Source organism: Juglans regia, chromosome 13, assembly GCF_001411555.2.
Source record: "Juglans regia cultivar Chandler chromosome 13, Walnut 2.0, whole genome shotgun sequence".
Lineage (NCBI taxonomy): Eukaryota > Viridiplantae > Streptophyta > Magnoliopsida > Fagales > Juglandaceae > Juglans > Juglans regia.
Genome location: NC_049913.1, coordinates 34,543,196 through 34,569,069, shown reverse-complemented (window position 1 = coordinate 34,569,069; position 25,874 = coordinate 34,543,196). Strand labels below are relative to the sequence as shown.

The following is a 25,874-nucleotide window of genomic DNA, read 5'->3' as shown; positions in this document are numbered from 1 at the left end:
AGTTTTGAGATATTAAAATAGGTTATTTTAGAAGTTTAGGATTAAATATCAAAATCCGTGATTGATTAAAAACTTACGAAAATTATGTTATTATTTTTATAAGTGACGATTTATATTCGACTCGATATTTTCGAGAAAAATTTTGAAAAGCTAAGTTGTTCAGGTAAGCGAGGTTCCTATGCTAGGTTTTATACAAGTTAATAAGACTAAGGTTGATTTTATGAAAACTTGCATATTTTGTGATATGATGGGAACTTGTGAAAACAAAGATCAACCTCGGTCGCTTATCTGCATTATTCATCAAATCAATGTGAAAAAGGAAAATATATTCTGACATGCATTGTGTAGACATGAGCTAAATTCTATCATGTGTTTTTCTGAAATCTGAAAAAGGGAGCGATATTGAGAATATGGAAAATTGTGCATTTATTTAGAAAAATGTTCTGGCTTTTGTTGTCAGTGTGTGTAAATGATTCTGTTTTGATACTCTGTATTATTTTAATATAACATTTGAAAACCTTTGGCATGGTGTACTGGTATTTGTATCTGACTCTGTCTTTGCTCTGCTCTGTTTGGATTGATACCAACTTCTCTGTCTCTGAGTGCACCCACTTTGGAACCATCCGGACTTCTTTCTACTATTCAGACTTCTTTCTTTGTGAAAAAAACAATTACTTTGGAGATTCAATAGCTCTGCTGGATTCAGAAATTTGTTTTTGTTCTTTTAGAATTTAGTTTGTAGTTTGTGGATTTTAATCAATTTCGGCAAGAGATCGTTGATGAAAACCGATGGTGCATGTGTAATTGGTAAATAGATCGGATTAAAGAGGGATTTTGAGAGATAATCAGACACAGATTAAAAAGAAAAAAAAAAAGAACCAATATTCCACATAAACAAAGAACGCAGTTTTTCTTGGATAATTGTAATTGTGTTTAGCCTCAACTTTTCCAGAAAATCTCTGAAATTTTCTCAAGAGAAAAAGCGATGTTGTTCAAAGGGAAAACAAAGGAAATCGTTCAGCTACCAAAGAATGAAAATAACATATCACTCTCTCGATCGCCCTCACAGCTTGCTTTAAGTAACCTTACGCCACATTTTTTTTTTCAAAACTAAGCATTCTATACTTCTTTTACAAAGCCCAACTTTCTATATTTTCCATGACATCAATCACTGAACTTTTCGTTTCAAAACTCACTTTATGTGTTTTTCATACGTGAGAGAGAGTACTCAATGATGGGTTTTATACCTTTCAATGAACTATAGAGATTATTTAGCATCTTTGTTTTCTTTATGTTTATGTCTGGGTGTGTATGTATTGGTAGAGATTCTTGAATGAAGCCTTTGAGAAACTCAACAGTGAGCATGCGTAGAAAGATATGGATGAAAATGACAATGTGATTGTTTTGTAGGTTTGCGTACAACAATGTATTTAGGTATGAATGTAAGTGAAGGAGAAGGTCACATTTATAAAACTAGGGCTGCAAACAGTCCAGTCCAGTCCAGTCCGGCGATGGACCATCATTTTTCCGGACCGGACCAGACCGAACACCCAAAGGGACCGGACCGGTCCGGTCCAGTCGGTCCGGTCTATTTTTTTTATTTTTTTAAATAATTAATAAAAAAATTATTTAAAATATTAAATTAAATTAAGTAACTTATTAATATGGATTATGTAACAAATTCAATAAAAAAATATTTTATATGGTCAATGATAATAAATTAGATGAAAATTATATTATTAATAAATAAATAAATAATAAATAAAAACCCTTAGTTTTTTCCCTATCTGATGACAATGTTCATGTAAGATCCTTTTTAAGACCCATTTTTTGCATCTTGAAGTGTGACGCTAGATTTTGCTTTTACAACAGATCATTGCACCTACAGACCTCCTGGAGTCAGTTCAATTGTGCTCCCAAACTAGGAAAAATCTAATTGTAAACGATTTTGCGCACTAATACGCGCACTCATTCAATATGATTGGTCAGAAAGTAGATTTTATTAAAAACAATGCTAATTTGAATTTCGAATATGAATGCAACAACATTAATACCCAGATTGGTACACAAACTTGCTTGTACATAGCAAAACTCAACCAACTAAAACAGCAGCAACTACAAGTGACAAACCAACATCACTTACAACTGGATCATATATCTATGATACAATCTTGACTTCCCAGATGTTGGAAAGTCAAACACAATTGACAAGAGAAACCACAAACTTATTCATACAAACCAAAGATGTTGGATATTATTATAGTTACTCCAGCAACTTAAGGATCTGCTCTCTTGTGGAACTCCATAACCCAGCTGTTGTAAGCACAGCATATGACCTCACAGCCAGAAAACCCAGATTTTAAAGCTAATGCCTCGAACTCTTTTTGGGTCCTCTCTTTTCCTCCAGGGTTTTGAGCTAACATAAACAAATCTTGCTCAAAGACAATATTTGATGAAACCTTACTCTCAGGAGCCACAGGAAGAATTGATTCCACAATGATCACTTTTCCAGATTTGGGAAGTGCTTTCCAGCAGTTTTTGAGAAGTCTTAAGCAATGCTCATCACTCCAATCATGGAGTATCCACTGCAAGTTTCAATGTTTCGACAACTAATAAATAGAACTACTAAATAATCAAATGAAGAAATGACATAATATATAGATTAGCCTCTCTCACTTTGCAGACCATGACAAAAAACTGCAAAGGCTGGCGACAGTAACCTGCACCTGGTTACCAGTCTACCGCGCATGCAATAATGCCAAAGGTCCTAAATAATTGTGTTTATGTTTCCTCAGAATACAACATCAATATGACAACCGAGAAAGAGCCATCTGGGGAGAATCCCAGAGGTGGTTTGGGTTGAGACGTTTTGTACAATATAACATATGTTTATCATCCATATCGATCCTATTATCCTAAAGTAATGTTGGTCTTTGAAATTACTATTAGTCTGTACAACGTTAGCGAGATGGTTATGTGACAGAATAAAATCTATAAACCAAGCAAAAGGGCTAGCAGCATCACAGGGACTTACCTTCATGAAAATAGCATCTCCACATGGAACACTATCAAACATATCTCCCCCAACATGATCCACACCTACACCATCAAACGCTCTATGAATAAGTTATACTTAATCTTGTCTCAACAATGCTGGTTGTGAGCAGCAACAATCTGATCCAACCGGAAGTTGCATTTAGAACTGGTTGAGAAGTGAAAAATAAAGGGCCATCAAGGCTGTTTGGCAGAAAATTGAGTAATGGGATAACCATCATATTTGAGATAATGATATTACGAAGACAGATAAAGTCATAGGATAGCCAGACACATCAACAGAGAACTTAATGCTTATTTATATATACATCTTAATTGTGTCATGAGACTCTTAAACCAGAGAAAGAACTAAAATTAGTACCTGGATAAGAAGGTGCATCAGTTAAAACATGAGGCAGATCAAAATTGATGCCCTTGATCTGAGGATATTTGGAAGTGATTCTGTTCAGGGTAACTCCAACTCCACCACCAACATCAACCAACACTTTGAGGCCTTCAAACCCTTTGTACACATCGAGTATCTTCTTCATGATCAAGTTAGTGTGGTTTGACATTGCTTGGTTGAATACCCGATTGAACCTTTCATCCGTTCCTGGGTATTCAAATGCTGTCATTCCGTAGGCTCTGTTGAAAGGAATCCCGCCGTCTAGTATAGCATCATTCATGTGGTACCTGATTAAAAGATGTCCTTTAAAATTTAAAAGCCTAATAAATTAAACACAACAGACATTAAAAATCCTAAAAAATTCAATGTTATTCCACTGAGCAGTATTGTCAAGTATACTGGTGAAGACTACATCCAGAGTCCAGATCGAAACACGTGAACATTCCAATTTGAATATTGATTTTATAAGCCCATTTTTAGAATAAATAAACAACTAACCATTAGGATCTGATAGCAAGTCAAATCATTTCCATTTTTAGTATTATCCAAGAGCTTAATCCATACCTGAAGGGGTAACTATTACTCTAACGTGCTCAATTAAAACAACAAAAAAATCATCAAACATTGTTTCAGCGATCATTACCAACTCTCCATGAAGACCTTGTCATGGTGCAACAGGAAAAGAGGAGCAACAGAGCCCCCATGAGGATTCTTAACAAGGAACTTGCAAATGGGTGCCACACCATACAGTCTCTCGATCTCTCCGTCCTCTCGGGTCCGGAGGGAGTACTTGAGTATGGAATAGCTCGCCAAGAGCCGTAGCATCCGGTCCAGCAGAACAGGCGTGTCCGGATTCTTGGTGGGTAGCCGAGCCGCGATCTCAGAAGGTGAGAGGAACACGCCGATGCCGGCATCTGAGATTATGTCGATGAGGTTGAGCTCGAGGGCAGACTTCAGAACCATCGGAAGTATCACTCCATTCGCTAACCGGACGGCCAGTTTGCCCGCTTCTTCTTCTTCATTAAGTTCTTGTTGTTGGGCTATCCGGATCGCGTTGTTGTTCTCGGATAAACTCATGACTTGTGCAAAGGAAGTGAGTGTGAATCCGAGAATCAGAAAAGCAGAGGGATAAGTTCCTTTAGAGAGAGTTTGGAACTTTGGAGTGTCGTGCTTTCTGCAGCGAAGAAAGGTCAGAATTTTATAGACCTCTTTTAGGAGACAGATGTTACCAACCAACTGTCATATTTTATTATTTAATTTAACGGTATTTAATTATCGCTTACTTTTTCTGCGGTCTAATTTTATAATCTAAGAGCATTCTTTCTCTAAATTTTTCTCTAAATATTTTTTTCTAAATTTTAATTAAAAATGATACTCCTTATAATTTTATCTTAAATTTTATTCATCTTCAAAAATATACATCTCATTTTTTATCATTCTTCTATTTTATTAAAATAATATTATTCTATTCTTTCTTTATTTTTTTTTCTCTCACTTCCATTTCCATTTATAACCACTAACTCTTTTATCTTATTCTCTTTTTCTTTTTAAATATCATATTTTAATAATTTTATAAATACTTATAGGATTTTTTCCCCGAATACAGTATTATTTTTCAATCCAACATCGGTATTAAAAATAATAATTTATTTTAATATGTACATTTTCCAACACGCTGATATTTTTTAATATGATTTTGTTCGCATATACTTGAGTAATATTTGATTTGCATTTGTCTAATTGTAACATTTTTTTTCATTTTCATATAAGGGTAATACTTTTTTCAGTTTCTCTAACAGTAATACCTATCCGCATATTGATGATAAATTTTTTTGTCATTTCTCCAACTATAACATACTTTGTTATTTCTCTAACAGTAATTTTTTTTATCTTTTCTCCAACGGTAACATTTTTTGTCTATATGTAGCGCCTAGCGGTAACTTTTTCCTCTATAAATACGCATTATACTTGCATTCACATTTTCATAAACTCAAGTCTCATTTGATATAAGAACTGAAATTCAACATTCCCCCCTCATCTCCAACTCCCTTCATCAAATGGATTGTTTCTTTTTTCGCAAATTGCAAACATATTTGTTCTCTGAAGATGAGTTGGATGTTGTTCCTAATGCTGAAGCTGATAAAGAGTTATTGAGGCATCGTAGCAATCGCCAACGACGTAAGTTTATTTGGCGTGAACATATTCAAGGGCACGAGCGTCTTTTTAGCAATTATTTCGCAGAAAATCAAGTATATCCCTCGAATTTATTTCGAGAGATATACTTTCTTTATACTCATTGAAGTATTGACTAATTGTTTTCTAAAGTTGGGCATGTTTTTTGTTCGTTCCCTAGATAACATCAATACTACTATTCAGCCATGCAGAGACAAGTAACTTGTTGTCTTTAGGGGTGAAGTTTGCACCCCTGACTAATTTTCTTTGAGAGGGAGGCTCTACTTGGGGTGAGAGTGGAGAGTCATCCAAAGTCATAGGAGATTGTTCACATTGACCACCATAAATGTAGTCAATTTTAGGCTGTTAAGTCCAGAGGCTAGTGAAGAACATATTTCTATGCTCTTATGAATCTATCTTTAAAAAGTTGTAGACATATAAATGTGGTACACATGTTAAACAATTAAAAACAATATTTGCAAGTGATTTTCGTAGCCGGCTTAGGAATCATATGGTAATATATGACCACACTTGGCACCCTCCCTTGCATAGTTGCAACAACTGGTTCCCACTATTTATTGGCCATCTGGGTTACCATGCCATGGAGGTGTGTGCCAAAGTGCCAAATGTCCCCACAAGGATTTTCTCATCATTACAGCCGAGGGGATATAAATCTCAAATCCAATAACAAAATCAATTTGCAAAATAGAAAATAAGAGCATTTACATCCGCTTCACTAAACACTTGTGAGTTTTAAATGTAGCTCAGAATGGTTAACAGAATTTACATCATGTGTGAGACAGAAGCCCAACATCAAATAGCTACAAAACCTTACCCAAACCCCATTCGTCTTTTGTGAAAACTATCACAAACTACAATATGACCATCTTGGTGAGGATTACTCTGCCATATTGATAGGGCCCCACTAACACTTATGAATTAACCCCCACTAACACCATTATCACAGCCTAACAGTAGACATGCAGCCCCTATGAGAAATAATTATTCTTCAGTACCAAACACTGCAAAGATCCCGATAGAACAGAACAATTCACAACCAATGGGTTATAGAAGGAAAATCCAATACTAAGCAACATACAAAATGAATAAGAACATAAAATAAAAAATTAGAAAGTAGCTCATTTAGTCCAAACTAGGTTATTCAAACCAACAGCAGCTCAGTCCATGAGAACAATAGCAAAGATACCACCAAATCAATTAATAGCAAGGTAATATCAATTTGCTCAAACCAACAAACACATGCAACCAACAAGTCCAAACTGTGCAATTCTACAACATTCAACAATGGCAGATTTAGATTTCAGTATGCCTTGAATCATATAAAGATCAAACATGCATACAACCAACGAAATACCACAATAACATAGATATAATTTGCTCAAAGAACAAACAATTTTACAAACCAATTGGTGCAATGTCTCAGATTCAGCCATGGCATATACATTAGAGCACAAGTCCAAAGATACACAAAGAGACTAATGATTCAAATCATGAAAGAATATTCAGAATTATATGAAAATCGGTTGAAGGAAAGAACAGTTCAAAATGAACTCAGTCGATGTTTTTTTGACAAGTTAATCAAAATCCTTTAAACTCAATCTGTTCCATTAACTTATTTATTTCCATTTTCTGAACAAGATGAGTAAACCAAAGTAATAACTGAAGCTAAACAAAACCAACACATTCAAAGCCAATTAAAGTGAGGTATAAGAAGAAGAAAAAAAACCAACTATCCAAATCCAAATTAGAGCTGCAAAATTTTTAATCCAAAGCTTCCATTTTGAGTGCCCAAATACATACAACCAATAAGTCCAAACTAGCAATTCTATAACATTCAACCATGGCAAATTTGGATTTCAGTGTGTCCTGTATTAAATTAATAACAAAATCGGGTGAAGGAAAGAACAGGAAAAAATGAACTCATTCCCAGTTTTTTTGACAAGTTAATCAAAATTCTTTAAACTCAAGAAGTTCCATTAACTTATATATCTCCATTTTCTGAACAAGATAACTAGTTGGATGATAACTGAAGCTAAAGAAAGCCAACCCAAACAAAGCCAATCAAAGTGAGGTGTAAGAAGAAGAACAAAAACCAATTATCCAAAACCAAACATAGATGCCCAAATTTACGTAGACAACAATAGTATTAAGTGCCCAAATACAATAAGTCCAAACTGAGCAAAAGTCTAACATTCAACCTTGGCATATTCAGATTTCAGTGTGACACGAATCATACAAAAAGCCAACAGGCAAAAAATACTCGAAATTGCTCAAATTTACTCAATGAACAAACAATTTCCTCAAACATATAAGAGCAATGTCTCAAATTCACCCATGGCAGATAAAATGCATTGAGTGCACCTTGAATGATACACAGATCCATTATCCATTCAAACCCTAGAGCACAAATAAAATGCATGGTTCTTGAATTTCGGTGGCCAAGCAGATCGAGATACATACAACCAAGAAGTCGAAAAGGTAACACATATGAAAACCATGGCAGATACATGCATGAAAGTTGCCGTGAATATGTGTCACAGATCCATGAATATTCAAATCCTATAGCACTAATTTAAATCTAGGGTTCTCTAATTTCAGTGGCTAAAGTGACAAATATAATAATATTTAAACTCGAAAATGTACTAGATTCAGCCATGGGAGAGAGGCTACGTGTGTTCGATTTGTGCAAGAGAGGATCCAGAGTCCAGTCATGGAGAGAAGAAGAGAGAATATGTGAGAGAGAAGAGATAACTTACATATATTCGTCGATGAAGAGAAACCACCGTCAATGGTGGCAAACGGTGCGAGAGAGGGCCTCCACGAAAGAGGGCAATCGAGAGTGGAGAGAGAGGAACACATAGGACCAATAACATGAAATGAAGGGGATAGGCAATTGGGAATGTACAGTGGTTCCCCATATTAGCTCCCCTAAATGAAATCTCTAATTTAGAGAATGGGATGGGAGGGAGTTTTTCAGCTTCCCCCAAAATTTTTCTCCAAATTTTAGAGATAACAGAAATTTAGGGCACTGAATGAGAATGCTCTAATAGACAAATGTATATCTCTGAAAGTTAACTATCCTTTTTTTTTACTAATATTTTTAATGGTCATATTTTATGGAAGGAAAATGTCGATGTAGCAGTACTACAAAAGTTATCGATTGATGTTTTATTTAGTTTTTATTTAATTGTTAAGGAAGTATTTTTAAATATTTTAATTTTTTAAAAAAAGTTTAAGAGTATAAAAAAATGTATGAAAAATAAAAAGGCTATATTTTAGCCTTATCGGTGACCATCCTCGTGCCCTTGGTGGTTGTGGCATGACTGCTTACAGAATGTACTGATCATATCTAAAATTTGATCTAACCAAAGCATTTTGAGTTCGTATTAGGCCAAAAAAAAAAAAAAACATTTCAATTGCTCTATAAACGTTGAGACACTGGAATGAGTTTACTTTTTGTTAATATTGGACCTGTTAGAGGATTAGCTTTGGTTGAGACAATCTTTTACTAAAAATACCACTATTTGCATATTAGTTAATCTATTCAAAATAAACACCATTTCTTCTCTCAATGATAATAAAATATTATTTATTATTTATTTCTTTAATCTTCTTTTCTAATCAATATATTAAATCCATCGAATCAGCTTCATTTTTATTTATTTAAAAAAAAAACCTTTACCTTAAAATACATTAAAAAAAAAAAAAAAACACAAAGCATCAAAATACATCAAATTAAATAAAATTGATATCCTCCTCAAATTCCACGAAGAATATGGAAATCACCTGAAACAAAAGGACGAACAACGTGGGATAATAACGCATTTCAACAAGGATCTGTCTCATGATAGAGCAATTTAAGGGAAACTTAAATGCTAACAGCTTCACATCAAGGAAAGGCCAAACTGAAGGGGAATCACAAAGCGTGGGCAGACCGAACTTTGACGACAAAGAGAAGAGAAAATGCACCACGACGTACGCAAGCAAGCATGCGAATAAGCCTGCGTCGGACCTACGTATAGTTGCATCCGGTGTGTGTTCCGGCTGCACGAATCTTGCGCAAAGCTGCCGCGAAAACACGAGGATTACTCTCTTCACCCACACCCTCTTACTCTACAGACAGATAAGCTATTTCGATGTAATGTTTGTGCAAATTACAAAACTGGCTTCCGCTTTCACTGCGACGAGTGCAATGTTAGCCTTGATGTTAATTGCGCTTTTATGAGGCCAGCCATTGAAGAAAGGGACGAGCAACTTGGTGCACATTTTCGCCACCACCATTCATTGGTATGCTTTGAAAATATTCCTAAAAATCACGTTACATGCTGCGTTTGTGGAAAATACTGCTCAGATCCAAGGTCCTATGGTTGCTTAAAATGTAAATGTTTTACCCATCCATCGTGTTTTGCACTGAAGTTGCAGCGAAAGATCCAACACTTCTTTCACCCATGTCCTCTCACTCTTTACACTAACCCAAATGACCCTTTTACATGCAGAGCTTGTAAAAAATTCTGGGTTAGTGGGCCCTTCTACTATGGCTGTAAGCGTTGCGATTTCCGAATGGATATCGATTGCGCTCTGTTGCCCACTACGGAATCTGATCAAAATGGTGAAGAACAGATTTGTAATGTCCACCACGGACATCCATTGTCACTCTTTAAGATCACGGAAGGTCGCCAAGTCTATTGCAATGTATGTGGGGAAGCCTGCACAGATCCTACCTATGCTTGTGACAGATCTTTCTGTAAGAAAGCTTTCATCCACAAATCCTGCCTTCAGGTTCCATTGGAGATGTACCATCCATTTCACCCATACCATCGTCTCACACTCAAACAGAGTCTCCGTTTTGAAGATTGTAATGCGTGTCGCAAGCATTTAAATCTTGACTATGGAAGCATATACGAGTGTGATGACTGCGCTTTTGTTTGCACGTAGAATGCAGTTTCGCAAGGAATGCCGTAATATACGACGGCCATAGTCATATCCTACAATTCAAGGACAATATCGATGATGATCAGTTCATGAAGTGCACTGCTTGCAAGTCTAGCTGTGAATCATACGGGTTCAGTTGCTTGTATTGCGAGTTTGACTTTGATCTCAGATGCGGTCCATTACCATATAAAATTAAACATGAATGCAATATAGATCCCCTCGTCCTTACGCATGGTCTTGCTGAATATGAAGATGTGAACGACGATGAATTTTATTGTGATGCTTGTGAAGAAATAAGAGATCAACCACTATCACTCAATTATCAATGCACAGAATGCCAATTTGTTGCAGATTTAGAATGCGTCAAGCCGGAGGTATGCCGATCGATAAAGAATATTCTTATTTTTTCAGTATCATTAACTGAGATGAAAATTTTATTTTTAAAAGAAATAAATGTTAGAATTATAAATTACTAGAGAATTATAAATTACTAGCTAGGATTCTTTTTTTTCAAGTTACATTAATTTTTTGACTAAGACCAAAAGTATTAACGAAAGTCAACATTAAGGGCAAAATGAATATTGTAGTACATTTCCAAGATGATTTTGTAGTAGGGATGGGCAGCGGAGCTCACCCCCGCTACCTCACTATCGTCGACCCCACCCCTACATGAGTGGGCTATCCCACACCGTCCATGCCCTCAAGGGCCCCCGCCTCGAAGGAGAATACCCAGCAAGGCCCCGGGGGAGTGGAGGTGACCCCAGCGGGGCCTCGTCCCGTCCTGTCCCGCCCCCTCTCCGCCTCCCCTATATATAAAAAATTAAATTTTAAATATTTATATAAATATTTATTAAATAAATATATTGTATATAGATGTATACAATTTATTGAAAACTTAAAATTGTATTCAAGTTACTAAATTGTATTGTCTACCTAGGCCAACTTTTATATAGGAGGTCAAAGTAGTACAATAGTCATATTTAAGCAATATTAAGTCTCACATTGTTTAAGTACGACTATTATATTGCCTTGACCTCCAATATAAAGGCTAGTCTAGGAGGCCAAGGCAATACAAAATACAATTCTAATGAATTTAAATTCTTTTTATATTTATATATAATGGATCGTGTGGCTTGGGTGCGGTGTGGTTTCAGTCCCACCCCCTGGCACCAAGGCGGGAGGCCTCGCCCCCACCACCCAGAAGCAGGGGGTGAGGTTGAAAACCCTTACCCAGTATGGTGCAGGGCGGGGAAGGGTCCATCCCGACCCACACCATGTGAGTATCATCCCTATTTGTAGTCTTGATATATAACATTTTTCATTCTGTAGTGAAGGAAGTTAATTCTCTAGTCCTTTTGGTATTCCAATCTCCAAATTAAAAAAAGGAGCACTGAAAGGACATAATTTAATAAGGGTGGTACTGCTATACTGTCCAACATGTACCATTGAGCTTAGTGCATTTGTACTTTTTTATTTTTTTTCCTTTTTCTTTCAAATGTTTTTAACCATCTTTAAATATTTTTTAAAAAATACATCAATTCACTACCAATCACTTTCTTAACCATTAAAAAAAATACATATATGATGAACGGTCAAAGTGAGGGAGGAGACTTAGGCGGCGGCATATATCGTATCATTTCCCATTTTATAATTGGTTCATAATCTTGACTTGATCTGATCTATTTGGTTTCTAGGTAATAGCATCACTAAATGGAGAGTATGGAGACGTAGAGTTGAGGGATCGTTTTGGAAGGTTTGGTAAGGTTATCAGGACCGTTGACACAGTAAAAGAGATGGCACAAAAGAAAAATGTACAAGCTATAACCTTGTGTGACATTTTAAAATCTTTTAGTGAAGAAGAGAGAAATGAGTTGTACAATGTTTTGAAGGTTGGAGCAATGGTAACACCTAGTGCTGATGATCAAAACATATTATGTTATGACTATGATGAAGTTTTAAATGATGAAGTTTTAGAGTCTTCTGATAAGGGTTATGCAAAATTCATAAGGTTTCTTGATCAATGTGGCAAAAGGCTTCTTGTAGATTATCCAGACAAAAGATTAAGGATAGTATTTCAGATGACAAGTTTCCCTATTTGTTGGCTTTTAAAGAAGAGGTTGTCAATGTTGGAGATTATATGGTTACTCGGAAGTTGGCCCCTATATTGAAGGATTTGCTGTCCAAACACAAGGATATTTGTGTCGACTCTACCTTAAGTCCAAGGGTGAAACTTTACTTGTTTAATATGTTATGTGAGAGCATACATAGCATGAGAAACCACCATGTAGTACAGATCACCGATTACTTGCTTCTCAACTGGTGGGGAAGCTTGGAAATCTTGAGATTTGCTGGATTCAGAGTTGAATTTGCCTTCAATCGCTTGCGGAGGGTCGCACATGCTCACTTTGGTAGTAAAGTTACAAAGAAAAGTGGTTGATGCAACTGTCAAACTCAATGGAGAAATCTTAGAGCTTTACAAAAAGATCAAGATGCTTGAAGAGAAACGTAATCGTATAGAATCTAGGAAATCTGGCAGTCTTGAGAAATGCATGAAAGAAGCTTTAGTACTTAAGCTAGACAAAGTTTCAAGTAATGGACTGTTATAGATGGCTTTCTCGGTTGCCATTGGCACAGGCACTAATAACTATGCTGAACCGATGGGTTTGTTACATGGTCTTCGAATTGTTAAAAATATGGGTGTTGCATCTTGATGTGGAGTTAGATTCTTTGTTGGTGGTCAAGTGGGTAAAGGAACAGAGATGTGAAAACTGGTATCTAAAGGACTATTGGGATGAAGTCATGGATATTATCAAGGGGGTCCCGATCCGAGTATTTCATATTTTAAGAGTGGGGAATGCTTCAGCAAATTTCCTGTCAAGGATGGGAGCGGAGGGAAGCAACAGCCTATGGTGGTCTTCTATGGATATTCCGTCTCGTCGTAGGGGCTCTTTGAGTATATAAAGACTAGGTCTTCCTATTATTCGATCCGCTTAGGTTTTATTTAGTTTGTTAAAGGGCCTGGCTTTGTTTGCCTTACATGTTTTAATGTTTATCTGGTTTTCTTGGTTGACTTATTCTAGTTTTTGGGTATATTGTATAGTGTTTGGTTTGTTTATGGTGTTTTTTTATACCTGGTTTTGAGTCTTTTTGAATATTTGTAACCCCAAGGTATTTGACTTGTTTTTGGTTTGGTGTCTAGGTATTTTTTAGGCCTGGGTTTTGGTCTTTCCTTAATATTTGTAAACTCCAGACTTCTGGTTGTAACCACGATTTTTCTCTGTCATAAGTGAGGGTTATCAATAAAATTGAAGTACAGTCCTCTTTGAAAAAAAAAAAAAACAACACACACACCCAGTAACCTGGCAGAGGACGAGCGGGCCGGTGAAAAGTTCTGGGTGGCGTCATGACATATATAGTTAGGTATAGTGCATCATTATCAGTCATGACTTTCAATCACAGTATTGCAATCCCTGTGTTGTAGTTCACTATAACATCCTTTTGGCAGTCCTCTATTCTTAATGAGATCTTAAAAAAAATATGCTCATTTTCCATTTAACACAACTCTAATATTTTCCCTTGGAACTACTCAGTTCTTAAGATTTTCTCTAAGTTAGTTACATTTAATTTGTTGAATATTAATGGAGGTTTAAACTATATAAACGGATTTGTTTGCAAAATATTGCCCTGAAAAAATATAATCAACAATGCTTATACATCATGTTAGTATTTTAACTCATTAATTTTTAGAGACATTTAATTTAATAGACATGATGACATTTCTTATTTTCTTAATTTTTTTCTCTTATGTTTGGGTAAGGGGAAATGGTTATACAAATTATAGTAATAGGTATATTAGAGAAGTACTGCACGATTCAATATTGATGAGAATTATATCAATTTTCTTTTTTCCTATATATCTATCTGCAAGATTGAAATTACCTGAATATCTATCTATATGGAGTACTTGAGATCAGAGGCAGCTTTTAGGAATATCTATCTATATATCATAAATGTCAAAATATATAGTGTGCTAATTAAATATCTATGGGCACGGATATGTATACATATTCAATTTCTTTTATATTAATTTACATCATTTTGCATTTTCAGGAAGTTTGTTTGTGCACAGCTATTGTGCGTGTATGTTCGTTATAGTCTATATTGAGGAATTTTCGGTCATAGTCTCTCTTTTCAACTCGACTTGCATGGTACGTAGCTCGCTTGATAGCTAGCTGAGAAAAACCGGACATGCATCAAGGAAACTTTGTCCGAAAAGGTGAAAAAGTTCACATAAAATCAGAGCTTCTGATCATTGCATGATCCTGTAGTAGAAAGAAAAGATGTTTCTCTTGCATTTTACCCCGGGGGATAATTAAGATCAATTGTTCTCTATTTACATCTTAAGTTCCCAAATATACATTGTTTTTTGAGTTTTTCTTCATGTAGATTTTCTATACATGCATCAACTCTAAACAAAATTTAAAATTGGAAAACCCAACTATTGAAAATCATTCTTTTGCCATTTTAATGACGTTTTAGGTTACAAGAACATGAAACCGACCAACTGTGTCTTTTCCTTAAGATCTCTTTTCTCTCACACATTCTGTCAAACACCTTGTCAGCGATACATATCCTCTACGATCGCTATCATTTCATCAGCTACTGTAGAACCCATTTTATCCTAAAAAACATGGCCTCCAGAAGCTCTTCATTTTCTACCCTTCAAACGGAGAGCTTCAAGTCTACTTCTCTATCTATGATCAATGCATGTTCATCAGTTAAGCATGTTGCTTTTTCCTTTTCTTTTATCGATGTGGTGTTTTGGCAGCACTAAATGCTAAATGGGCCCTTTTTAAGCGTTCTTTTTCTTTCAATCTAATTCTTTTTTTTAAAAAAAAAAAAAAAGATTACTTATAATCCATAACTCAATCATAGAAGGTTGTGAATACAATGAGGATATTCCTCTACAAGAATGCTCTCCTCAGAGAGATCAAATGCATTTGTTGCCAGGCAGTGAGCCACTACATTAGCCTCCTAGGAACATGAACAATAGACCAGCATTGAAATTGTGCTAATAGCTTTTTAGTGTCACAAATGAGCAAGCCAACTGAGCTCCAACTATCTTCACTGCTTCTGATAGCCTGAACTACCTGCATAGAGTCTCCCTATAGGATGATATTGGAGCACATTCCTAGCTCGAGACAGAAGGTAACAACTCTCAAGGCTGTTGCTGCTTCACCCAGCAATGGATCGGGAAACAAGGCACGGGTGGCCCTCAAAGTGGCCATGACACATCCCTGCCAATCTCTAATTACCACGCCAATACCTATCCTGTAGTGGACTTTGTCGATGGCTGCATCCCAATTAACTTTATAGCTGTTGGGGGGAGGTTTGCACCACTAAGGTGGGATGGAAGCAGCAGGGGTCTTCTTTTGCTGGGTCCCCTTGAACAAGTGAAGGTCTGCGATACTCGAGACAACTGAATTGGTGACTTGTTGGGGAGGAATGAATTGAGACTCAAACACCCACTTATTCCTCCTCCGCCATATATGTTTTAATTGCTGCATAAGCTGCATCAGATAAGTCCTCCACTGACAGAGTTGAGAAAAGGTGATCGAGGATCACATTGAAATGGGCCTCAGCAATGGAACACTTTTGAAGCCTTCTTGAGCTGCAGCTCCACACAGCTTGGGCAGCCTTACAAGACTAGAGTGCATGAGAGACTATCTCAGGGTATAAAAGACAGATTGGACACTCAAAGGATTCGAGCACCTTTCTCTTGTATAAATTGACCTTAGTGGGGAGGATGTCTTTTACTGCTCACCACATGAACATCTTGGCTGAATGAGGGAGCTTTAACTTCCAAATGTTGTCCCACAGTACAGGAGAACTCTTTGGCATTGAGGCTTGCCCCAAATTGTCTGCATTAAAGGTCCCTAGGAGATGGTATGCAGACTTCACTGAGAATTTACCATTGGCAGTACATCTCCATGCCAGCTGGTTAGGACTTTTGTAAGGACTGATGGGGAGTTTGGTAATTTATGCAGCCTCAAAATCATTGAATATAGCATGGATCAGGTTGGCATTCCATTGGAGAGTATCTTGATCAATAAGAGAAGAGACTGTGGCATCAAGAGCAAGTATTTTAGGGAGGGATTGCACTCTGAATGAGAAAGGGGTGGGGATCCATTTGTCATACCAGATCCTCACCCTGTCTCCATTCCATACTTTGCAGAGAAGCCCCTCGAGCAAATAGGTCTAGCAACTGTTATACTTTGTCAAACAAATGAGTCACCACTTTTGACTTTTGCATTAGGGAAATCAGTGCAAGGGTAGTACTTGGCTTGGAAGACTCAAGCAGCCAAGGTAGAAGGGTTTTGAAGAAGTCTCCACCCTTGCTTTGCAAGTAAGGCTAAATTGAAGTCCTCAAAGTCCCTAAATCTGAGGGGCCCTTTCTGTTTGACATGCCTAGGCCCTTCCAGCTCATCCAATGCAGTTTTGATTTCTGTTGTCTTTGCCCCCACCAAAAAGACTGCATGAGTTTGTTGATATTTCTGAGAATACCCTTAGGAATATTGAATATCCCCATACTATAAGTGGGAAAAGCTTGTATGACAGACTTTAGAAGGATTTCTTTGCCTGCTTGTGAAAGCAAGTTAGTTTTCCAGCTCCCCATCTGAGATTTGATTCTGTCCAGGATAGGGTTAAAGACCCTTCATCTATGCCTACCAACAAAGGAGGGTAAACCAAGGTATTTATCAAAGAGATCTGAAGCTCAAATACCTGTTGTGGCCAAGATAGAGTGCTGAATTTCCTGCTTGGTATTCTTTCTAAAGAAGATGGAAGTCTTCTCTAGGTTGAGTCTCTGACTAGAGGCTAATTCGTAGGCACTTAGGATGCTATGTAGCCTGCTCCACTTAGTGGGTTGTGCCTTGCAAAAAACAAGACTATTATCTGCAAAGAATAGATTATTAACAGTCGAAGTGCCTCGAGCTATAAGAAAATTAGAAATGACCCCCTGTTACTCAGCTTGGTTTAAAGAGTGGCTTAGCATTTCTGAACAAAGGATAGAGAGACAAGGAGAGAGGGGATCTCCTTGTCTTATACCCCTTGAGAGTTTAAAGGTATCTTGAGTTGTGCCATTCAACAGTAGGGAATAAGAAACAGTGCCAATACATTGCATATTGAGGTCAATCCATTCACTGTCAAAGTCCATTTTTTGCATCACAACCTGTAGAAAACTCCATTCAACCCTATCATATGCCTTACTCATGTCGAGTTTAAGGGCCATGAAACCTTCCTTTTGTTTTCTCAGCCTATTTTGCATGGAAAGAAGTAATTCATAGACCACTATGATATTATCAGAAATCGTTCTTCCCAAGACAAATGCACTTTGAGTGGGTGAGATCAGTTGAGGTAGGATGGATTTAAGTTTGTTTGCTATGACCTTTGCAATGATTTTATAGAGTACATTGCAAAGGCTGATTGGTCTGTAATCAGCGACTAACAAATGGGTTCTTTTCTTGGGAATGAGGGGTATGAATGTCTTATTTATGGCATGGAATCTAATTCTTGAATTAAGTAGTTCAATAACAACAGCTACCACATTCCCCACAATTGACCAGTGATTTTGATAGAAGAATGCTGGAAACCATCAGGGCTAGGGGATCCAAGAGGATTAATTTCAATTCGTTGATAGTCATAGCTACATGTAGGAGTTTCTTAATTTTATCATGTTCATGCGCCATGCAATATTTAAGATAACTCTCATAGTAGTATTCCCTGAAAGAATGCAACTAGTGATCCCTATCATTTTTCCGATCCTTTATTTTTTTTAGTTTTTTTTTTTTTTTGACTTAGTAAATATTTTGATTTTTTTTTTAAATATTTAAAAGTGTTAAAAAAATGATGTGGAAAAAAAAAGTTTTAAATATTTTTTGTTTTTTTTTTCACATAATTTTTTTAGCACTTTTAAATATTTAAAAAAAATCACAATATTATTAAACAATATTTCTTAATCATTAAGTAAAAAAATAAAAACTAAAATACAAAAACACAAAGGCAATCAGGAAAATGAACTGGATCCCCCAACGAGATGCCTAGCATTGCCCATGGGAAAAGGGCTGAGCTTGCATTTGCGAATCCATCACATTTGAAAGGATAAAATGCACATTTATAGCTAGCCCTTTTGTTTTTACAGCAAGATAATCTTCTTCACGATAGATATTTTAGATAGCTTCATTGCTCTTGTTCCATTGAAACCCTAATATGCATAAGGTTCAAGAATAAGGTAAAGATCAGGCAACAAACCATTAATCAGTATGATTTGATTGCAATGGCCACGTAACGGCCGGATCTAAAATCTTATAGCCCCTCTAATTTCAACCTGGCCATGAACAAGAAGTTGCAACTTTCACCGTTGAGAGTCTCTTGGTTTCAAGAATCAACCATCCTGAACATGCATGTTTAATTTATGCAACTTATATATATATATATATATATATATATAAGTTGCATTCCGCTGTCTTGGTATCAGAGCCATTCTGGTATCTAATTGTTGCACATTATTCTTCTTTTTTCTATCTTGTTTTGATCATCTTCTACCGGGTGCGGGAGTTTCTGCACTAGGTGGTTCAGTGTCGAGTCTAAGTTGCACCAAGCACCTTTATAAGTCTCATTTCCAGCCGGGGTAGGCGTCCAGGGCATACTGAGTGGAACGTGTAACCAGCCAAGATAAAGTTCGCAGCCTCTTTGAGATGCAACCTTCCCTGTAGATTAGGATCAAAACCTGTTAGGATGAGGAGGAGTAATTCTTCAATTAGTTCCAGGACGACTTTGCCTCCTGATATTGTGAATGAAGAAGATTGCTCTTACGGAGAAGAGCTATCTCCTGATCTAGGGTCATGGAAGATCCCAGATATTAAACCATCTTCAATTTATAAAACCACTTGGTTAAAAAATACTTTTTTACATACTTTGAATGTTCGAACAGTCGAACAAACCTATAGTATATCTAAATCCCATGAAAAATGCTATCTCCTTGACAGCAAGGATATTGAAAAATACAGAAATGAAGGATTTAAATATATTCACATAGGTTCTGTGCAAATTGCTGCTAAACCTTTAACAAGGTTAGGCATAAATGCTTCTGTTCTTTTTGTTTAAGAGATGGCAGATTCCTCGGTTTCGAGGATAGCATTCTCGGAATGGTCCAGTCTTCTCTTTCTGAAGGACCAGTCCATTTTGATTGTTTTCCAAATATTACTTTGTCTTTGAATGACAAACATATTTTAAAATGTTTGATTTTAAATGTTTTAACTTCTGGATATCACATGATTGAAGGAAGTAAACCCCTTGCTTTGATTTTCACGATTTATTATCGTCTTTTAAAAACGAATCTAGATCCAAAAGCCATTGCAAAACCTTCTGGAAAGCATACTCTTCTGATCCAGAGTAGCTCTTCAGATGTGGATATTAAAATTCCAAAAATGATTTATTGGGATGAGATTTCTCTTCCTAATGAATGGATTTTGGAACAAGAAATGCCTATGCCTCCAAGAAATATTGCTACGAATGCTGATGTTGACATCATCCAGCAATATGTCAATGGAGATGTTAAAATTTCCTTTGATAAATCTGAAACCTCCAGTAGTAGAAGAAGAAATTCTTTTGCTGGTTCCAGATCCAGTTTTGTTGGTCCTGTTCAGAACAATCCAAGAAAGGATATCAATCTCCAACAATTTCTTGAGGATTCTGTAAGAACAGCCCAACCTGTTGTTAAACCTGCTTTAAAAATGAAAGGAATTTCTACTTCCTCTCAAGTTACTTCTGCTTTTTATTCTGCAAAAGGAGAAACTGGTTCTTCACAAAACCAGAACATAAATGAAGAAGCAGACAAAGAAGATACGTCTTCTATGTCTCCAACTGCTTCAGATATGCAAGCTCCAGTTGCACCTGTTTTCCCACCTGTTCATCACAGTTTAAATGTTTTGAGCAAACTTTTTGAAATTGATTTACCCGTTTTATTAAAAGATTTTGCTTCTTCTGAAAACAAACAAAGGCGAAAAGCCTATGTTGCAAAATTTTCAGATTTAGAAAAACAACGTGTCAAACGCAAATGGAAGGAAGAAATGGATAGGCTCCAACAGCATATTTCTCTTCTAGATTTTGCAGAAAATACTTATGTTTCAAAAAACACGTTGAACGTTGTTAAAAATGAATTTGTCAAAGAAGAAAGAAGGACTGTGATCCAATCCAGTCATCCTCCTTTGGAGACTATTGTTATTCCTTTTAAAGGATCGGAAGTAATTGCTTCACCCTTTAAACTATCTGATACTATTGTTTCGAAAGATCCAGAAAAAGACAAGATTCTGAAAGAAGCAAAAAAGATTATTTCTCAAAACAATTTTGCGAATCTTGCTCTTCATACGATTGGAGAACAATTGGATCGGATTGAAGAGAAGGTTGAAAAGCCTGTTTTTACTTCTCCTCCTATTTTCAAAAATGATTATCCTTTAATCTTTTCTAAAGATCAGCTAAAGAAAAAGATTGAAAAACCTTTGATTAGCTTACCCGAAGATAGGCCAAAAATCGATTTTAAAAATCCCCAGGCCAAAACTTTGGATAAAATTGATCAACTGCTTGCTGATCTAAAGAAAGAACATCCTTCTACCAGTACTCTTAACAGTAATCGTGACGGATTTGTTCTAGAAGAAACCTCAGAAGAATCTTCTTGCGAAGAGTCCTCTGAAGACAAGGATATTGATCTTATTGAAAAGAATTTTCAAAACCTGGAAATTGCCAGATTTACTTCAAAAGGACCCAAACCAATGAGTCTGACGAAGAATTGGTATTCCAGACCTACACCTCCTGATTTACAGTTTGAAGAAAAAGTTTTTCAAAACCAATCTTCTTACTCTGCTGACAAAGTTTACGAGTGGAATATTGATGGATTCTCTGAACAAGAAATCATCAATACCATGAGTAAAATGTCAATGGTTGCTAATGCTTATATCAACAATAACATTAGACAACCAGATATCGTTATTATTTTAACTCAAGGTTTTACCGGAGTTTTAAGGAACTGGTGGGATAAGTATCTAACCAGTGATGCTAGGGAATCCATCCAACATGAGATCTAGTTTTGTTGGCCCTGTTCAGAACAATCCAAGAAACGATATTAATTTAGCATTATGGAGCTCTTGTCAACAGACTGACTCGAGGGGCATGCCGCCAGGTTGCTTATGCCTGACCAACCCTAACTCCAAGCATGAGGGACGGCTTTCCCCGTCATGGCCCACACCCGTACCTACCAAAGCATACGCGCCCTAGCATTTAACAGGCACGCACCTGCCGCAGGAGAGCCCCTCCGTACCCAACTGGGAGAGTGAGAGGATCGGCAATCTATTAAGGCTCTGATATCAAGACAGCGGAATGGAGAGAAGAGGGACTGAAGAAGAAGAGAAAGAAGGAGAATATGGAAGAATATAGCAAAGCAGATAAATATGCACAATTAAAGGCAGGCGGTAAAACCGACCATATGCATGGATGCGATGCAAAATAAAGAAATTAAAACAGATAGTATTAAATAAAACATATTCATAAACTTTAACAAAGATTACAAAGTTTATGGCACAAGGTAGAGCAGAATTTGCTCTTGGGTAGTAAGGGCAATAGGCAGAGAGTATTAGATAGCTTACAATATGGTTTTCGCTAAAATTGTCTCTGCCTTGAAATGAAAATGAGGTTCTCCTTTTATAGATGAAGGAGTTCCTGTTACAATAGAGATCCGTGTTGAACCTATGTGAATATATTTAAATCCCTCATTTCTGTATTTTTCAATATCCTTGCTGTCAAGGAGATAGCATTTTTCATAGGATTTAGATATACTATAGGTTTGTTCGACTGTTCGAACATTCAAAGTATGTAAAAAAGTATTTTTTTAATCAAACCTATTCCTGACAAGGTTGATGCCAACAAATTGATTTACCACAGTGCCTATATCCATCAAGTCATCACTCAAGCAGAATGGGGATCTTCCCCATCTTCTACTAAACGACTTGACTTAATAGACACTGCTTTCTCTTATTTTGACTAAATTGATGCTTGGAAGCGCTTCATGTTCTTCCAAACCCCTACTATGGACCACTCCTGGTTCTTTTGTTTTGATAAAAAATTCAAAGGACATCTCCCTCTTTGGTTCATTCAATGGTGGAATCAATTTGGTTTAGTCCCTGAAATTCTTCCTGATGAGCTCTTAAAAGCTTATCAACATTTTTCTACTAAGGTTGGCCCAACCCTGGACCAACATTCAAGAAAATTTCACCATACTCTGCTGTTCTGTAAGAAGTATCACGTCCCGTGGATCTTCAAATGGAACTATGAAAGAAGTGGTGATGTAATGACACGAGTTTATTTCACAAAATGGTGGGATAAATTCGCCCATAATCAAAAAATTATTGATTTACTGATCAAAGATTTTCCCCAGTCTGCTCCAAACCTGCAGAATACTAAGGAATTTTCAAAGATCATGGCTGGACCATCCAAAGGACCTGAATATCCACTACTACTTCAGGCCCCTACTTCTCCAACAAAAACCCGGGGAGTAAAGGACAAGGACAAAGACAGTTCATCCAGCAAATCCTCTAAGTCCAAGAAGAAAACAGATTTACTCTTCGACAGACTTAATAAAAAGGATTTAATCAACATTTTAAAAGAATCATTATCAAAGTCTCAAGGCAAATCTGAAGATAATTCAGACACTGCATCCGAGGCTTCATACAGCAATTTCTTCAGAAATTCCGGACTTATCGGAATAGACACAGACGAAGAATAATTGACTACTTGCTACCTGGCAGAAGGATTTCTTCTGTCAAACTACTACTTGAGCTCAAAGAAGACCAGATCCATCAGTCTACTTTAAGCTTTGTCGTTTTGTGCCGAAAGGAGCACCAGCCGCCAGACACAATGATGACACCCGTGGCAAAACAGTACTAACGCTGTTCACTCACGGATTTACTTTTCTTTTACCCGTGCTTCAACAGTAAAGGACAGCTGTTAATCACGGATCTCTATTGTAACAGGAACTCCTTCATCTATAAAAGGAGAACCTCATTTTCATTTCAAGGCAGAGACAATTTTAGCGAAAACCATATTGTAAGCTATCTAATACTCTCTGCCTATTGCCCTTACTACCCAAGAGCAAATTCTGCTCTACCTTGTGCCATAAACTTTGTAATTTTTGTTAAAGTTTATGAATATGTTTTATTTAATACTATCTGTTTTAATTTCTTTATTTTGCATCGCATCCATGCATATGGTCGGTTTTACCGCCTGCCTTTAATTGTGCATATTTATCTGCTTTGCTATATTCTTCCATATTCTCCTTCTTTCTCTTCTTCTTCAGTCCCTCTTCTCTCCATTCCGCTGTCTTGGTATCAGAGCCTTAATAGACTGCCGATCCTCTCACTCTCCCAGTTGGGTACGGAGGGGCTCTCCTGCGGCAGGTGCGTGCCTGTTAAATGCTAGGGCGCGTATGCTTTGGTAGGTACGGGTGTGGGCCATGACGGGGAAAGCCGTCCCTCATGCTTGGAGTTAGGGTTGGTCAGGCATAAGCAACCTGGCGGCATGCCCCTCGAGTCAGTCTGTTGAAGAGTAAATCTGTTTTCTTCTTGGACTTAGAGGATTTGCTGGATGAACTGTCTTTGTCCTTGTCCTTTACTCCCCCGGTTTTTGTTGGAGAAGTAGGGGCCTGAAGTAGTAGTGGATATTCAGGTCCTTTGGATGGTCCAGCCATGATCTTTGGAAATTCCTTAGTATTCTGCAGGTTTGGAGCAGACTGGAAAAATCTTTGATCAGTAAATCAACAATTTTTTGATTATGGGCGAATTTATCCCACCATTTTGTGAAATAAACTCGGGTCATTACATCACCACTTCTTTCATAGTTCCATTTGAAGATCCACGGGACGTGATACTTCTTACAGAACAGCAGAGTATGGTGAAATTTTCTTGAATGTTGGTCCAGGGTTGGGCCAACCTTAGTAGAAAAATGTTGATAAGCTTTTAAGAGCTCATCAGGAAGAATTTCAGGGACTAAACCAAATTGATTCCACCATTGAATGAACCAAAGAGGGAGATGTCCTTTGAATTTTTTATCAAAACAAAAGAACCAGGAGTGGTCCATAGTAGGGGTTTGGAAGAACATGAAGCGCTTCCAAGCATCAATATAGTCAAAATAAGAGAAAGCAGTGTCCATTAAGTCAAGTCGTTTAGTAGAAGATGGGGAAGATCCCCATTCTGCTTGAGTGATGACTTGATGGATATAGGCACTGTGGTAAATCAATTTGTTGGCATCAACCTTGTCAGGAATAGGTTTGATGACCAAGGAATTTGTTTGAATTAAAATACTGGAATAAAACTGGAGATTTTTTTAGAAATCTTCAGGAATCCAGTGAAAAAGAGGAGGAAAGTAAGAAGAAGAGATTTTGAAAGCATCTGTATATATCGTGCTATTGGGCTCGATATGAAACAGATAAGAAACAAAATTCTTTTTCAAATACTCAGCTTTTCCTTTGGGGAGGAAAAATTGAGGAGTAATAGGTATGGATTTTGACTCAATTGCTTTCGCATATGGGTCAAAAGTAGTAGTTACCTCAGACGAGAAAGTCTGGGGTTGAACAGGCTTGCCAAGTGGCTGAAACCTGTTAGCAATATCTAGTGCTATAGAAACAGCACTAGTAGTAGCAGATCCAGCCTCACTCTTGATGAGGTTTATACTGGGCATTGGTGGTGGTGGATTCACCTTTTTCTCTCTCTCTCGTGTATTCTTTTTGCTGGCCATGGTGGGGTTTTTGCAAAAATTCACGGGTGAGGAAGTCAGGGATTGAATTGTTTGTGCCTTTGATGTATTCAATATCAAAATCAAAAACACTTAAAATAGCTTGCCATCGTGCAAAAATATGTTTTGATGCAATGTTTTTAACATCTTTTTCTAAAACAAATTTTGCAGACATGCAGTCAATTCTGACCAAAAACTTTTGATTTAAAAGGTCAGATTGAAATTTAGATATACATAGTACTATAGCCAAAATTTCTTTTTTAATAGTACTATATTTTTCTTGTGCAGGGTTCCAGGTTCCAGAATGGAAACGAACAATTTGTTCGGATGAACCTGGTGAAACACATTGTTTCAGAATGCCACCATAACTAATGTCTGAGGCATCAGTCTGCACGATTTTGAAAGAATCAGAAGTAAGGATACCAAGGCACGGAAGAGTTTTGACATGTGCCTTAATTTTCCTTACTAAATT

The 25,874-nt window shown here is 36.9% G+C and overlaps 1 protein-coding gene across 1 annotated transcript; it reads right to left on the bottom strand.

The window, feature by feature from the left end:
* Positions 1-2,024: 2,024 nt before the first annotated feature.
* On the bottom strand, positions 2,025-4,652 carry LOC108988354 (caffeic acid 3-O-methyltransferase-like). The gene is made up of 4 exons (XM_018961597.2): positions 4,083-4,652; positions 3,416-3,726; positions 3,035-3,099; positions 2,025-2,585 (listed from the first exon to the last, which is right to left on the bottom strand). Exons 1-4 carry the CDS (start codon positions 4,514-4,516, stop codon positions 2,277-2,279), a joined length of 1,119 nt encoding a protein of 372 aa, XP_018817142.1. The 5' UTR covers positions 4,517-4,652; the 3' UTR covers positions 2,025-2,276.
* Positions 4,653-25,874: the final 21,222 nt, after the last annotated feature.

Bases quoted from the DNA above. Each gene is read 5' to 3' on its own strand.
- LOC108988354 (XM_018961597.2), bottom strand. From the start codon at position 4,516: ATGAGTTTATCCGAGAACAACAACGCGATCCGGATAGCCCAACAACAA. The intron at 3,100-3,415 runs GTACTAATTTTA...TTGATGGTGTAG, and splicing joins TGATGCACCTTCTTATCCAG to GTGTGGATCATGTTGGGGGA. The intron at 2,586-3,034 runs GTAAGTCCCTGT...TGAAACTTGCAG, and splicing joins GAGATGCTATTTTCATGAAG to TGGATACTCCATGATTGGAG.